Here is a 14,592-nt window from a genome sequence, read left to right on the forward strand (position 1 = left end):
ATCATCAGATTTTCACACAAGTCCTAAAAGTAGATAAAGAGAACCCAGTTAAACAAATGAGACAAAAATATTATACTTGGTCATTTATTTATTGAGGAAAATGATCCAATATTACATATCTGTGAGTGGCAAAAGTATGTAAACCTCTAGGATTAGCAGTTAATTTGAAGGTGAAATTAGAGTCAGGTGTTTTCAATCAATAGGATGACAATCAGGTGTGAGTGGGCAACCTGTTTTATTTAAAGAACAGAGATCTATCAAAGTCTGATCTTCACAACACGTTTGTGGAAGTGTATCATGGCATGAACAAAGGAGATTTCTGAGGACCTCAGAAAAAGCGTTGTTGATGCTCATCAGGCTGGAAAAAGTTATAAAACCAATAACATTTGACACTTTAAATACAAACTTCCTAAGGTTTTGCTAAATCGAGAAAATATTGCTTCAAGTTTTTTTTTAATTTAATGATGGTTGTCTCAGATTTAAGTTCCTTCAGGAGGGAATTCCATAATCTAGGCCCATTAGCAGCAATAGTACATTTGTAGATATTAGTTCTGCAAAGCCACGGTGGTGTAGTGGTTAGCACTGCTGCCTCACAGCAAGAAGGTTCAGGGTTCGAGCCCCGTGACTGGCAAGGGCCTTTCTGTGTGGAGTTTCCATGTTCTCCCCGTGTCTACGTGGGTTTCCTCCGGGTGCTCCGGTTTCCCCCGCAGTCCAAAGACATGCAGGTTAGGCTAATTGGTGGCTCTAAATTGACTGTGAGTGTGAATGGTTGTTTGTGTCTATGTGTCAGCCCTGTGATAATCTGGTGACTTGTCCAGGGTGTACCCTGCCTCTCGCCCATAGTCAGCTGGGATAGGCTCCAGCTTGCCTGAGACCCTGTAGAACAGGATAAGCAGCCACAAGTAATGGATGGATGGCCTACATATCCTATGGCACAAAAAATATATCAAAATATTTGAGTAAATTACTATTCAAGCAGTATAAATACCGTGTATCTCTCGGTCTAATTCAGTACATGCAACCACAATCATGGGGAAGACTGCCGACTTGACAGTTGTCCTGAAGACGATCATAGACGCCCTCCACAAGAGCTGCAGAAGGTCAATGCTGAAAAGGCTGGCTGGAAAAGATGCACAAGCAACAGTAATGACTGCAGCCTTGAGAGGATTTTCAAGAAAAGTCCATTCAAGAACTTGGGAGAGCTTCACAAGGAGTGGACTGAGGCTGGTATCAGTGCATCAAGAGCCACCACGTACAGACGTCTTCAGGAAAGGGACTACAACTGTCACATTCCTAATATCAAGCCACTGCAGAACCAGAGACAACGTCAGAAGTGTCTCACCTGGGTTAAGAAGAGAAAGAACTGGACTGTTGCTCAGTGTTCCAAAGTCCTCTTTTCAGATTAAAGTAAATTTTGCATTTCATTTGGAAATCAAGGCCCTACAGCCTTGAGGAAGAATGTAGAGGCACAGAATCCAAGGAGTTTGAAGTCCAGTGTGAAGTTTCTACAGTCTGTGATGATTTGGGGTGCCATGTCATCTGCTGGTGTTGGTCCACTGTGTTTTATCAAGTCCAAAGTCAACACAGCCATCTACCATCAGATTTTAGAGCACGTCATGCTTCCATCTGCTGACAAGCTTTATTGACATGCTGATTTCCTTTTCCAGTAGGACTTAGCACCTGCCCTCAGTGCCAAAACTACTACCAAACAGTTTGCTGACCATGATATTCCTGTGCTTGATTGGCCAGCCAACTCGCCTGACCTGAACCCCAGAGAGAATCTATGGGTATTGTCAAGAGGAAAATGAGAAACACCCGACCCAAAAATACAGACGAGCTGAAGGCCGCAACCAAAGCAACCTGGGCTTCAGTAACATCTCAGCAGTACCACAGGCTGATCACATCCATGCCACGCCTCATTGATGCAATAATTTGTGGTAAAGGAGCCCCAACAAAGTATTGAGTGTATAAATGAACATACTTTTTAGAAGTTGGACATTTCTGTATTGTAAATAATGTTTTTGATTGATCTTAGGAATATTTTAATAATTTGAGCTACTGGATTGCTGATTTTCATGAACTATGAGCCATAATCATAAAAAAACAATGTTTGAAATATTTCACTTTATGTGTAATGAATAAAGAATATAAGAATACATTTTTTAAAATTAAATTATGAAAAATGAACTTGTTCACGATATTCTATTTTTAGATGCACCTGTATACAAGATACTAAAATGTATCTTTGTTTTGTGGCACAGTGGTGTAAGTGGTTAGCACGGTTGCCTCACAGCAAGAAGGTTCTGGGTTTGAGCCCAGTGGCCAGCAGGGGCCTTTCTGTGTGGAGTTTGCATATTCTCCCTGTGTCTGCGTGGGTTTCCTCCTGGTGGTGCTCCGGTTTCCCCCACAGTCCAAAGACATGCAGTTAGGTTAATATGGGACGGCCTTTTGGCTGAGGTGCCCTTGAGCGAGGCACCTAACCAACTGCTCCCCGGGCGTTGTTAAGCCAGTATCTCACTGGGCTGCGACAGCTTGTGACAAATTGCGAACATCATTCGCGAGAGTGTTTCAAAAGTGTCTTGAAACATTCGCAGGGCTTCTCAATTTCCTCGCAACTTTGCCATGCCACACAAGAAAGGCAAGTCCAGGGGAAGGGGGACTACTGGCCCTGCCCAACGGGCCCCTATAGAAGTTGAGAAAGTCACAGGGCCTGGTTCTGATGGGGAGGACTCTGAGGCTTCCTCTACTTCCCTGCCTGCTGAGGAAGGTAAAAGAATGAAGGCAGTAAGTGGTGCAGAACGGCAGTACCCCGGAAGGATGAACACCAGGACATGCTTGCCGAATTTTGGCTCAATCATCCTATTTTTTATGATAAATCCAAACAAAATTATAAAAACAGGGAGATGAAAAATCAGTTAATACATGATCTTATCCAGAAGAACGACAAGGACTGGAGAAAGATTTACACTCCTCCCGCCAACAGGTGAGTATAAATTGTATATTTTTGTAATAGAATTTTAGTTTGACAGAACAGACGCCATTCGTATGTGAAGTGCAAGTGCAATACAAACTTTTCAAATAAGTGACTCCATTTATTGTGATGTTTGTGACTATTCATACACAATACAATACTTTATTACGGAAACGACGCCTTTAAAATGTGCAACATGACTATATGTATAAATAGATTAAATGTCTTTTGCATATTCGTATTTTACAGTTACCCAAGTGGATGCACATTTGCGCAATATGCGGACCAGATTTGGAGGGCTCCGTATTTATATGGTTCAAATTTCTCAAACATCACGCATAGCTGTCGCACAACTGTTGCACGACATTAGTGCAACTGTCGCACGACACTCGCAAATTTGAAAAAAATCGCAATTGTGTTTTGCGAATGTCGCATGACATTCGTGCTCCAGGTATATGAACTTCTGGTGAATTTTTGGCCAAAGTTTGCCAGGAGTTCTTGTGACATTCGTGCAACACTCGTGCGACGCACGCAAACGTGTCATAAGTATCAATTCAGTGTGATTCCAAGTGAAAACTGTTGCTAATTTGCATATTTTATCACAATTGTTGTGTCTCCAACTAGTTGCAAGCTGTTGCAGCCCAGTGAGATACTGGCTTTAGCATGGCTGCCCACTGCTCTGGGTATGTGTGTGTGCTCATTGCTCGCGTGTGTGTGCATGTGTGTGCTCACTGCTTCAGATGGGTTAAATGCAGAGAGGAATTTCACAAGTGTGTGATGAATAAAGTTGTGCTTTCTTTTCTTTTTTCTTTCTGCTATTTAAAATAGGTACATGCTGTATTATAGAGGTACAGTGCTGAGCGTAAATGAGTCCACCCCCTTTGAAAAGTAACATTTTAAACAATATCTCAATGAACACAAACAATTTCCAAAATGTTGACAAGACAAAGTTTAATATAACATCTGTTTAACTTATAATGTGAAAGTAAGGTTAATAATATAAACTTAGATTACACATTTTTTCAGTTTTACTCAAATTAGGGTGGTGCAAAAATGAGTGCACCCCACAACAAAAACTACTACATCTAGTACTTTGTATGGCCTCCATGATTTTTAATGACAGCACCAAGTCTTCTAGGCATGGAATGAACAAGTTGGTGACATTTTGCAACATCAATCTTTTTCCATTCTTCAACAATGACCTCTTTTAGTGACTGGATGCTGGATGGAGAGTGATGCTCAACTTGTCTCTTCAGATTTCCCCATAGGTGTTCGATTGGGTTCAGATCAGGAGACATACTTGGCCACTGAATCGCTTTCACCCTGTTCTTCTTCAGAAATCCAACGGTGGCCTTAGATGTGTGTTTAGGATCATTATCATGTTGGAAAAGTGCATGATGACCAAGGGCACGGAGTGATGGTAGCATCTTCTCTTTCAGTATAGAGCAATACATCTGTGAATTCATGATGCCATCAATGAAATGCAGCTCCCCGACACCAGCAGCACTCATGCAGCCCCACATAAGGACACTGCCACCACCATGTTTCACTGTAGGCACCATGCATTTTCTTTGTATTCCTCACCTTTGCGACGCCATACAGTTTTGAAGTCATCAGTTCCAAAAACATTTATCTTGGTCTCATCACTCCAGAGTATAGAGTCTTCATCTTTGTCAGCATGGGCCCTGGCAAACTCTAGGCGGGCTTTTTTGTGCCTGGGCTTTAGGAGAGGCTTCTTTCGTGGACGGCATCCATGCATGCCATTCCTCTGCAGTGTACGCCGTATTGTGTCACGGGAAATAGTCACCCCAGTTTGGCTTTCTACTTCTTTAGATAACTGCAGTGAACTTGCATGCCGATTTTCTTCAACCCTTCTCATCAGAAGACGCTCCTGTCGAGGTGTTAACTTCCGTAGACAACCTGGACGTCTCTGTGAGATGGTTGCAGTTCCATCTTTCTTAAATTTTTGTACCACTTTTGCTACAGTATTCTGACTGATAAGTAAAGCTTTGCTGATCTTCTTGTAGCCTTCATTTTCTTTGGGGAATTCTGAAGAGACAAGTTGAGCATCACTCTCCATCCAGCATCCAGTCACTAAAAGAGGTCATTGTTAAAGAATGGAAAAAGATTGATGTTGCAAAAAGACATTGTTATTCACTGTATTTTTTTTTAATCTCTCTTTTTATCTCACAGTGTTCTTTTACACTGTGACATCTATGTGAACATTCGTGATGAATTATTTCATATATTATCTAAGTATATTGTTAATTTTAATTATTTTGATGATACAAATAGGGTGGCATGGTGGTGTAGCGGTTAGCGCTGTCGACTCACAGCAAGAAGGTCTGGGTTCGAGCCCCGTGGCCGGCGAGGGCCTTTCTGTGTGGAGTTTGCATGTTCTCCCCGTGTCCGCGTGGGTTTCCTCCGGGTGCTCCGGTTTCCCCCACAGTTCAAAGACATGCAGGTTAGGTTAACTGGTGACTCTAAATTGACCGTAGGTGTGAATGTGAGTGTGAATAGTTGTCTGTGTCTATGTGTCAGCCCTGTGATGACCTGGCGACTTGTCCAGGGTGTACCCCGCCTTTCGCCCGTAGTCAGCTGGGATAGGCTCCAGCTTGCCTGCGACCCTGTAGAAGGATAAAGCGGCTAGAGATAATGAGATGAGATGAGATACAAATAGGGTGGCATGGTGGTGTAGCGGTTAGCGCTGTCGCCTCACAGCAAGAAGGTCTGGGTTCGAGCCCAGTGGCCGGCGAGGGCCTTTCTGTGTGGAGTTTGCATGTTGTCCGCGTGGGTTTCCTCTGGGTGCTGCGGTTTCCCCCAAAGACATGCAGGTTAGGTTAACTGGTGACTCTAAATTGACCGTAGGTGTGAATGGTTGTCTATGTGTCAGCCCTGTGATGACCTGGTGACTTGTCCAGGGTGTACCCTGCCTTTCATCCGTAGTCAGCTGGGATAGGCTCCAGCTTGCCTAGAGATGAGATGATACAAATAAATTGTGTGTAATTTTATTTGGTAAATATTGCATCAACGAATGTGCCATGCCAAAGCCTGCTACTTTATTCTAAATAGAAGACTGTTTTTTTACGAGTTCCAATTTTTGTCTCCTTGGTACCATATTGTACGTTTTTATATAATTTTTTTAAATGATTTTTTTAGTTGGTGTCTCCCAACTCTTTTTGAGTGGTCCCTAACACTTTTTATTTTTGTCAAAGGGAGGGGGGTAATTTGACTGAATTTTGTATTTATATACCTTTTTTACTGTGTGTTGTGGAGTGACACCGAAATAAAGTATATCTATCTATCGACAAAAAATAATTACATGGAAATTTAATATCAGAGTAACCGAAGGAACGAATGAATCTTTCCGAATGAATCACCCAAACGAACCGAACAGATCAGTGATTCGTTCATCTGACTCGCTGCTGTCTTGAGCCGAGAAACATTCATGTTTTATTTGATAATTTCTGTTACTGACACGACAGTAGAATAGAATGACCACAAAAAAGTACACAGAAACCCGTTGCAAATCTATTATCACTCGTGTGCGTGTTTAGTTTCGAGGATGAACCGATTGCTCTGATTCACTTCAAACTCCCGGAATTCTCATGACCAGTCGGGTGCACAGCGCCCCCTGCTGCACTGGAGCTGCATAGGCGGGAATAAAATACCATAAAGCACGCAGATTCACTCAGTTCTGGAATTTTAGATCACTTTCCAAACGAATCCTGTTTCTGATTTCGGGAATATTCTCCCCGATTACATTCCAACCTATGACTCTTGCTGTCTGTTACACTTCATGTGACTAAATTCCTCAGGAATTAATTATTTCGAATGGTAGGACTTAGTGTCCTTATAATTAAGAAGCATCATGATTAATAATAAATGTGATTCATATTCTTTGTTCATTTAGATGATACAAGATAGACGTTCATTCATTCGAGGAAAAATGCACTTGGAGGATGCGGGCATCGATCCCGCTACCTCTCGCATGCTAAGCGAGCGCTCTACCATCTGAGCTAATCCCCCTCCACGGACATCGGGCCCCTGCCTGCCCTACTGTGTCTCACTGTTACCGCTAAAGTAAGCCCAAAGTAAGCCCACAGTGGCCAATCAGGTCCGACATGGGCTTACTTTTGACCAATGAGGTTGCCTCCCATGGGCTTACTTGTAAAAAACCGGGACACATCGGTCGGCGGCCGCGCCTGCGCGCACGTACGAGCGCGGGGGTTGAGGGCTGCGGACACGCACATCTACGATGCCTTATGTGAATGTTCAAAATAAAACAGTTCAACTGGTGCAGTTAGGCGTTTAGTTAAAATTCATTTTGTCTTCTTAACCCTTAAATGGGCACTACCACAAATATTATTACAAAAAATAATTTCATATAGGAATGATCTTATTTGGACGCCAATATTTTTTTTAACAAATATTTAATAGTAGGCTAACAGCCCCCTGAAGAGCATGCATCTTACTTTGAAGCTTTAGGCCAAGTTTTAATTACATACAAAAATAAAAGAAAATACATTTGACTCCATAAACAAGTTTTGACATTTGTCTCTTCATAACAATAGTAGGGGTTAACAGAGTAAACAGTTATTTTTATAGGGATAATCTTTTTTGCCCCCCTCCCTTCTTTATCAGTGCAGGTTTTGAACAATGTTTTTTTTTTGGGTTTTTTTTTGAACAATGCTTTTTTTTTAGGGCATTCGCTTAATGTGTCAAAATTTGCCCATCCCTCGTTGAATGTCACATGTCTTTTTTTTCTTTTTGACAGGTACCGGATCTTCTACTTCATTCTGTCCGACTCCCTCATCGTCTGTCTCTCCTCCCATTCCGTTTCCAAATCAAAATAATACAAATATAATCAATATAATTTCTCTCAGTCTGCTTCGTTGTTGTTTTAGCCTTTTCTCTGGAGAACTGAACTTTAAAAGTTAGACTACCGTATCATACCAAATAGCCCTAATCCTTTGTTTTAATCACAAGAGAGAGGTGCTATGTTATTGGGACAACTGATTTATTCATTTCTCACGCCAGTGTTCAGGCATTCTTTTTTGATATATTTAATGATTTATTTAATGATTCATTTATTGGTGAAATTGGCCCAGGCTTTAGAACCAGCCTTTATCAGAATCAGAACATAGGAAGTAGACAGCCAGCCTACTCGCGCACCGACCAAGGGAACTCTCACCTATTGTTTGGTATTACGGTATTCCAGTATCTTTGATTTCGCGCGGCCGCCGTTGTATTGACCACGATCACCTAGCAACGGCGACTGGCTGCGTGCGCAAACATTCGGTGAGGCCGCACAAGCAGCTGCCTACAATATGCCCGCTTACGTGAAAACTATTAATATGTTAAGTGGCTGCGAGAAACATTAATGATTTGTGTTTATTTCAATGGGGGACAAGGGCGTAACTTTGTGTTCAAAGTTGGTGGGGACATTTCCAGGCACGATACTTCCCTTCAAGGGGGGTCAGGGGGCATGGTCCCCCTGGAGAAAATTTAGAAAGATCCCGTTTTAAGGCTTAATTTTGATGCATTTTGAGATGCGTACTATGGCCTCACTACTTTTATGAAAACCATTTCAGGGCAGGCTGTCAATGGGTATGCAGTGAAAGGCTGGAAACATGATGGACCAAACAAATGTAGAACTGGGGGGGATCCTGCCCCAGAAAATTTTGTGAATCTTCACACATAAATAAAGCAATCTGATGCACTCCGATGGGTAAAAGGTGGTAAAATACACCTACCAAATACTCTCTTGCACACTGGTTGATTGAACATACTTTACATATGAACTATATACACATTACACATTATTACTAGATTCTGTGGAAGGACTTGTGTCCTGCAGTACAACCGCTATATGAAAAAATACACAATAAACAGTATCATCTTAAAACATTCATTGCCATCTTTTTATTGTTGATTCTAGTGTCACAAAAAAACAATAGGGCCACCAACAATGCTCAGTCAAAACAGATACAAACTAAGGGGTAAGGGATAGCACATAAACAGGACTACTCAAAACTAAACCAGGATTATACACGAGCCAGGTCTAAACCAGAACTTCAATGTTTCAGCCAGGGCAAACACGGATCACATCAGGACTAAACCAAGGCTAAACCACAAACAAGAGCAAACTAAACTAGAATTAATATAATAATAAATTAGATTATACCTGGACTAAACCAGGATTACACCAGGTCTGGGAAGAAACAGGTGTAGCAGTTTCAACAAGGCACAAATTAATAATATAATCTTACATATAAAGGAAATCTAGGTGATTTTATAATCTGTGTAATTTGTGCAAACCACAAAATGTATTTGCAAGTCAAACAATTCAATTCAAATTATTACAAAATTTAAAACATTTCAAAAAGAAACGAACATCTCAACATTAGGGACGAACATCACAATAATGTAAAAAAAAGCCTCCAGTTTACAGTTATTTAAAAAATAATAATAATTAAAAAGAAACAAAAAAAATGAAACTTCCCTTGCCCTTCATGTAAGACTATGCACCACAGTATTCATTTAAAAGTACCAAACACCTTCCTTCTCCTCTCACTTACTTCCACAAACTGCTGACAAATGTCTTTAATGTTCACATTGTCCAGTTTGGTCCAATGAGTCGTTGGTTGCTGCACACATAGCAGAGAGCTGCCGCCAATCAGGTAACAGCTCTCAAAACAGCAGCTAAGCGGCGGCAACAGCGGGGCTTGTCATTCATGGGATAAAACAGGGGAAAACAGTCGCGCGTGTCTCTAAACGTTCGGAAAAGGCGTGAAATGTTGGTGGGGACTGTCCCCTGCCCTGTCAAAGTTGGTGGGGACATGTCCCCACCTGTCCTTATTAAAGTTACGCCTGTGATGGGGGATAATGTGAGGAAGTAAAAAACCGGGACAAAACGTGTCCCGGGAAGGTTATTCCATTTTCCTGGACATTTTCCATTTTCCACAAAAAAACCGGGACAATCCCGGAAAAACCTGGACGTGTGGCAACACTAGATACACGGTGTTGTTCTTCTGCCTGTGGTAATTGACTACCATTAACGTAGGTGGCTGTAAAGGAAATCTCTTACTTATACGAAAAGATATTAAACCCAAACGGTTTAAAATTTGTTGTTGTGCTTCATTTCTGGTGAAAACGGGTTAAATGGTCAAACAAACAGCCTGCCCACCGGAAATCTGGCTTACTTGTATGAGGAAGGGGGAAATTGTCGCATTTGTTGAATCAGACTAAACCGATTAAATGTAAAAGGCAAACTGCGTACTGAAATGTATTTGTATGTACTCAAAACGGTTTATTTGTTTTAAAACCGACCATGGTTTAGCCGATTCAATGAGGAATGTGCAGATGTAAAGACTGTAAACAGTGCTACCGAATGTCGAGTAAACAGAAGAATATGTGACGTTGATGTATGCTCTAGTATATTCCGTCATATTAATGTCTCAAGCGGTTTGAATATCGAAAATAGCAGATTTTATTTTATTCGTGTTAAAAAAGAAACAGTCTTTACAGTCGCCTAATTACGAGATCTTGCGGTCATGAGGAGAAACTCATTGGTTAAATCATTACATGATTTACTACTACCCCATACAGGTCCAGCTATTTTAAGAGTAAGGGTAGACAAGTAATCAGTAGAAATTACATTAAATTAAATTACATGGCGTAATACGTTTATTGTAGTATAGTATAGTTGTGGCGTCACGGTGGTGTAGTGGTTAGCGCTGTCGCCTCACAGCAAGAAGGTCCTGGGTTCGAGCCCCGTGGCCGGCGAGGGCCTTTCTGTGTGGAGTTTGCATGTTCTCCCCGTGTCCGCGTGGGTTTCCTCCGGGTGCTCCGGTTTCCCCCACAGTCCAAAGACATGCAAGTTAGGTTAACTGGTGACTCTAAATTGACCGTAGGTGTGAATGGTTGTCTGTGTCTATGTGTCAGCCCTGTGATGACCTGGCGACTTGTCCAGGGTGTACCCCGCCTTTCGCCCGTAGTCAGCTGGGATAGGCTCCAGCTTGCCTGCGACCCTGTAGAAGGATAAAGTGGCTAGAGATAATGAGATGAGATAGTATGGTTGTTTTGAAGATGACTACAGCTAACAGCCTATGTTCACTTTCTTTCAGAAAATGCATGCGTATCCAGTTTTCCGTCGGCAGTCAGCCACATCAGCCCGGCTCCTCATGGCACCCACAAGGAGACACGGGCTGTTTGTTGTTGGAGTTTGGAGACTTTGAGGGCCGCTCTCTGAAAGAGGTGTACGAGGACCAGAGCCACGGGGCCCAGAAACTCGTCAGGTACGTGCTACAGTCAAATGCACGGCCCAACACCAACATGGCCCTTTTCAAGGCATATGTTTTGAAAAGACGGTCAGCTGAGGGTACCAGTACCAGGGAGCATCAGCCATCTCCAGCCTCCAGTGCCAGCGCCTCTTCTCCTGCCCCATCACCTACCACCATCCAAACGGGTCCACGGACGCCTGCCTCTGTAAAAGCTCTGCTGGCACGTGGCAAACACTTGCCTCCCTCACAGCTGGCCAAAAAACTTGTGTCACCTGTGAAACCCTGTAAGTGGTTTTCAGTATTCACCAACGGTTAATATGCATGCATGCAGTATGTTGCGTTAATCATTTTGCCTTACCTTTCCGGTCTTTTTTTTTCAGCTCCAGCACCGCAATTGTCTGGCTCCAGCACTGCACATCGGCGCCCAGAACCCATTCCCCAACAGTTGCGCTTCCTCTGTGGTAAGCAAGCACCATCTTCCATACATTCATGTCTGTGTGTTGTCTCTGTGTACATTTGTCTGTGTGTAACTGTAGGCCTACCTAACAATTTTACTATTTGTGCTCCAGGCCCTTCTGAGGCCGACGATGAGGAACTTGTGCGTGCCACACAAGAGTGTGAGACACAGCTGCAAACAGCAGCCACCATGCCTCCTCTAGCAGCCACCATGCCTCCTCCAACAGCCGTCATGCCTCCTCCAACAGCCGCCATGCCTCCTCCAGTAGAAGTTGCTCAGCCACAGCCACCGGTGGATCTCCCCTCTCACTGGAAGGACCATCTTCCTCCCTTCCAACAGGAGTGGATTCGCCACACACTGTTCAAGGCAAACCCAAAGACTGGGAAACCGGAGCTGGTGACCCAGCTGAAGCTGTGTGAAACTGATGCGCTGGAACGAGGACAGAATGAAGGACTCTGTTCAAGCACCCACTTCCATGCGCACCTACGGCAGTGTTCTGCAGGAGGCCGTGGATCGGCTCAGCCAAGCCGTTCTGGGAAAACGTTGGGATGAGCAGTACCGCAGTCCTGGAGTCTACACAGGTTAGCACTGATCACTTATTCAAAAAGGACAAAATTACCTCAGGCAGTGTATCATATAGTTACATTTTAATGTATTACTTGAATATGAACAATTTTCTGTTTTTCTGTTTTACTTTTCATAGGTGAATTGTTGGCCATGGAGTACCTGTACAGCCAGACTGGCATATCACTTACTCCAACGCTCCACAACCAAGAGGAGGAGGACCAGCTGGTGGAGGACATTGATGACGAGGACATTGAGGACGAAGGCTTTGAGGAGGAGACAGAGGACATCACAGTTCCTGTGCTGACTGACGATGACCATGACATTGAAAGGAGGCCCTCAACCACAAGGCGTCGGGCACCTTCACCACCACCTCTACCAGAACTGCCGTCCACGTCCACGGGTGGAGGTCACCGTCCAGTTGCTGCCGCCGCCGTTCCGTCCACGTCGGGTCAAGGACTGCACCCTGCTGCTACTGCTGCTGCCACCACTTCAGGGGCTCAGGTAAGACACTAACAGATATTTCAATTCCAAGTTAATGTTACTACATTTTACATTTACCACTACTAATGAATACTTTTTAATTTTTTTTTATTTAGGGCGTCGTCGTTGGACCGGATGGCATTCCTGGGTGGGACAAAGTGCAAGAGCTGGCTGCTTACCTGGTGGACCTGCGAGATGCCACCTACCTCACTGAGCCACAGGTGACCAAGGTCATCCAGCTGTGGGCGGCACTCCCAGACAGCGACAAGGAGAGGATCGACTACCAGCCACGTCACCAGGAGCGGCTGTCGTCTGGTCGATTCAAGGCACCGAAGCGGTCTGGAGTCACACCGGGTGTGGAGAGCGTCAAGCGCAGCTTGATAGGTCACCCTGGGGGGCCGGCTCAGTGGCCTGGTACCAGCCGCTTGGTAGACGCCATGTGCACACGCTTGTGCACTTTGCACAAGTGCACTACCAGGAAGGCCGGTGTTTCCACTCCCAGGTGGACCAGAATTCTGGATGATTACCACCACATCCGTGACTTGATCATCGCCAGCCCACGGTTGATGGCAGATACAACAATTCAGTTGTTTCAAATCAACCAGCGGACACTTATTCAGTGGTAGGTCTCCCCCTTTTTTATTGATTTCCCTCAAATTTACACAATAATGGTCTCATAATTGTCCCATTGGTACAGCTCCCAGCAATGACTGTTCCTGTACCACCTGTTCCCTTTCTCCAGCTCCCAGCAACGACTTTGGCTGCCTCAACACCTGGTGCAGCCCCATCTGTACCTGCGCCACCTCCGCCCGCTGGCCCGCCGCCTCCTCCCGCTGGCCCACCACCTCCTGTTTCACGGTACACAGAGAGGAACAGGCGTCGGCGAGCCGCTGAAGAGGCCAGTGGTAGTGCAGAGAAAAGAAAATATGTAAGGGGTGCGACATATAACATGTGTAGCCAATGTGGCAAACCCAAGACTAAAGAGTATGGGCATAGTCGCTTTGGGAGCGCGACTTTCTGTTCCCAGGCCTCAGGTGGCAAGTCTGTTGAAGAGTGGTTGGAAGAACAGAGAGCTCAAAAGTAGTTCTTCTATTGTACAATATGTATATAGTGTGTATAAGTTCTGCTGCTATTGCTTGTATATAGTGTGTTTGTGTGTGTGTGTATATACCACATATATTATGTAGTTTTTACATGTACATAGTTTTCCTGACAACCTTCCCCCTTTACTCATGCACATTTCTCCCTGTAAATTGTACATTGGTTTGTGTGAGTGATTAAATACATGCTTGGTTTTTAAACTTGATGTTTCATCTCTTGTTTTTTACTGTCCAATTTCAGATACATTAAAAGTGATTGATTGCACTCAGATGTATTTGTCTCGGCCTGTGTATCATCATAAAAAAAACCTTTATCATACAAAATACACCACATATTGTGTTACTGTCTTTGTGCACTTAACTTCACCATCAAACAACCTGAACATTAAATGGACTGACTATATGAAGATAATTATTATTGGCAAACTTTTAGTAGTAATTCTACTAATATAAGGAGAAACACCTCTCCCTATTAGGTCTACTATAAAGTTACTGTATCCTGTGTATCATCCTAAGTCAACAGTTGTAGCAGCTAAAAAAACCCAGCATATTGTGTCTGTGCCACTTTATTATTACCATCAAACAATTAACATGAACATGGGAAAGCATTACTATTAATATACACAGTTCTTGTCACTGCTAATATAAGGTAAAGACATTTTCTTTTATTACCACCATTTGTCATAGCATTGCATTGCCATAAGTTAGAGTACAGTTAGCCATAGATAAACA

The 14,592-nt window shown here is 43.4% G+C and overlaps 1 protein-coding gene and 1 non-coding gene across 2 annotated transcripts; one reads left to right on the forward strand and one right to left on the reverse strand.

The window, feature by feature from the left end:
* Positions 1-6,927: 6,927 nt before the first annotated feature.
* On the reverse strand, positions 6,928-7,000 carry trnaa-agc (transfer RNA alanine (anticodon AGC)). Its single transcript has one exon. It is a non-coding gene; the product is annotated as a tRNA-Ala (tRNA).
* A 4,067-nt stretch (positions 7,001-11,067) lies between these two features.
* LOC132895020 (WAS/WASL-interacting protein family member 2-like) lies at positions 11,068-12,682 on the forward strand. Its single transcript, XM_060935183.1, has 4 exons — positions 11,068-11,540; positions 11,637-11,717; positions 11,826-12,294; positions 12,417-12,682. Exons 1-3 carry the CDS (start codon positions 11,108-11,110, stop codon positions 12,263-12,265), a joined length of 954 nt encoding a protein of 317 aa, XP_060791166.1. The 5' UTR covers positions 11,068-11,107; the 3' UTR covers positions 12,266-12,294; positions 12,417-12,682.
* The last annotated feature ends 1,910 nt before the right edge of the window (positions 12,683-14,592 follow it).

This window comes from Neoarius graeffei, chromosome 12 (assembly GCF_027579695.1).
Source record: "Neoarius graeffei isolate fNeoGra1 chromosome 12, fNeoGra1.pri, whole genome shotgun sequence".
Lineage (NCBI taxonomy): Eukaryota > Metazoa > Chordata > Actinopteri > Siluriformes > Ariidae > Neoarius > Neoarius graeffei.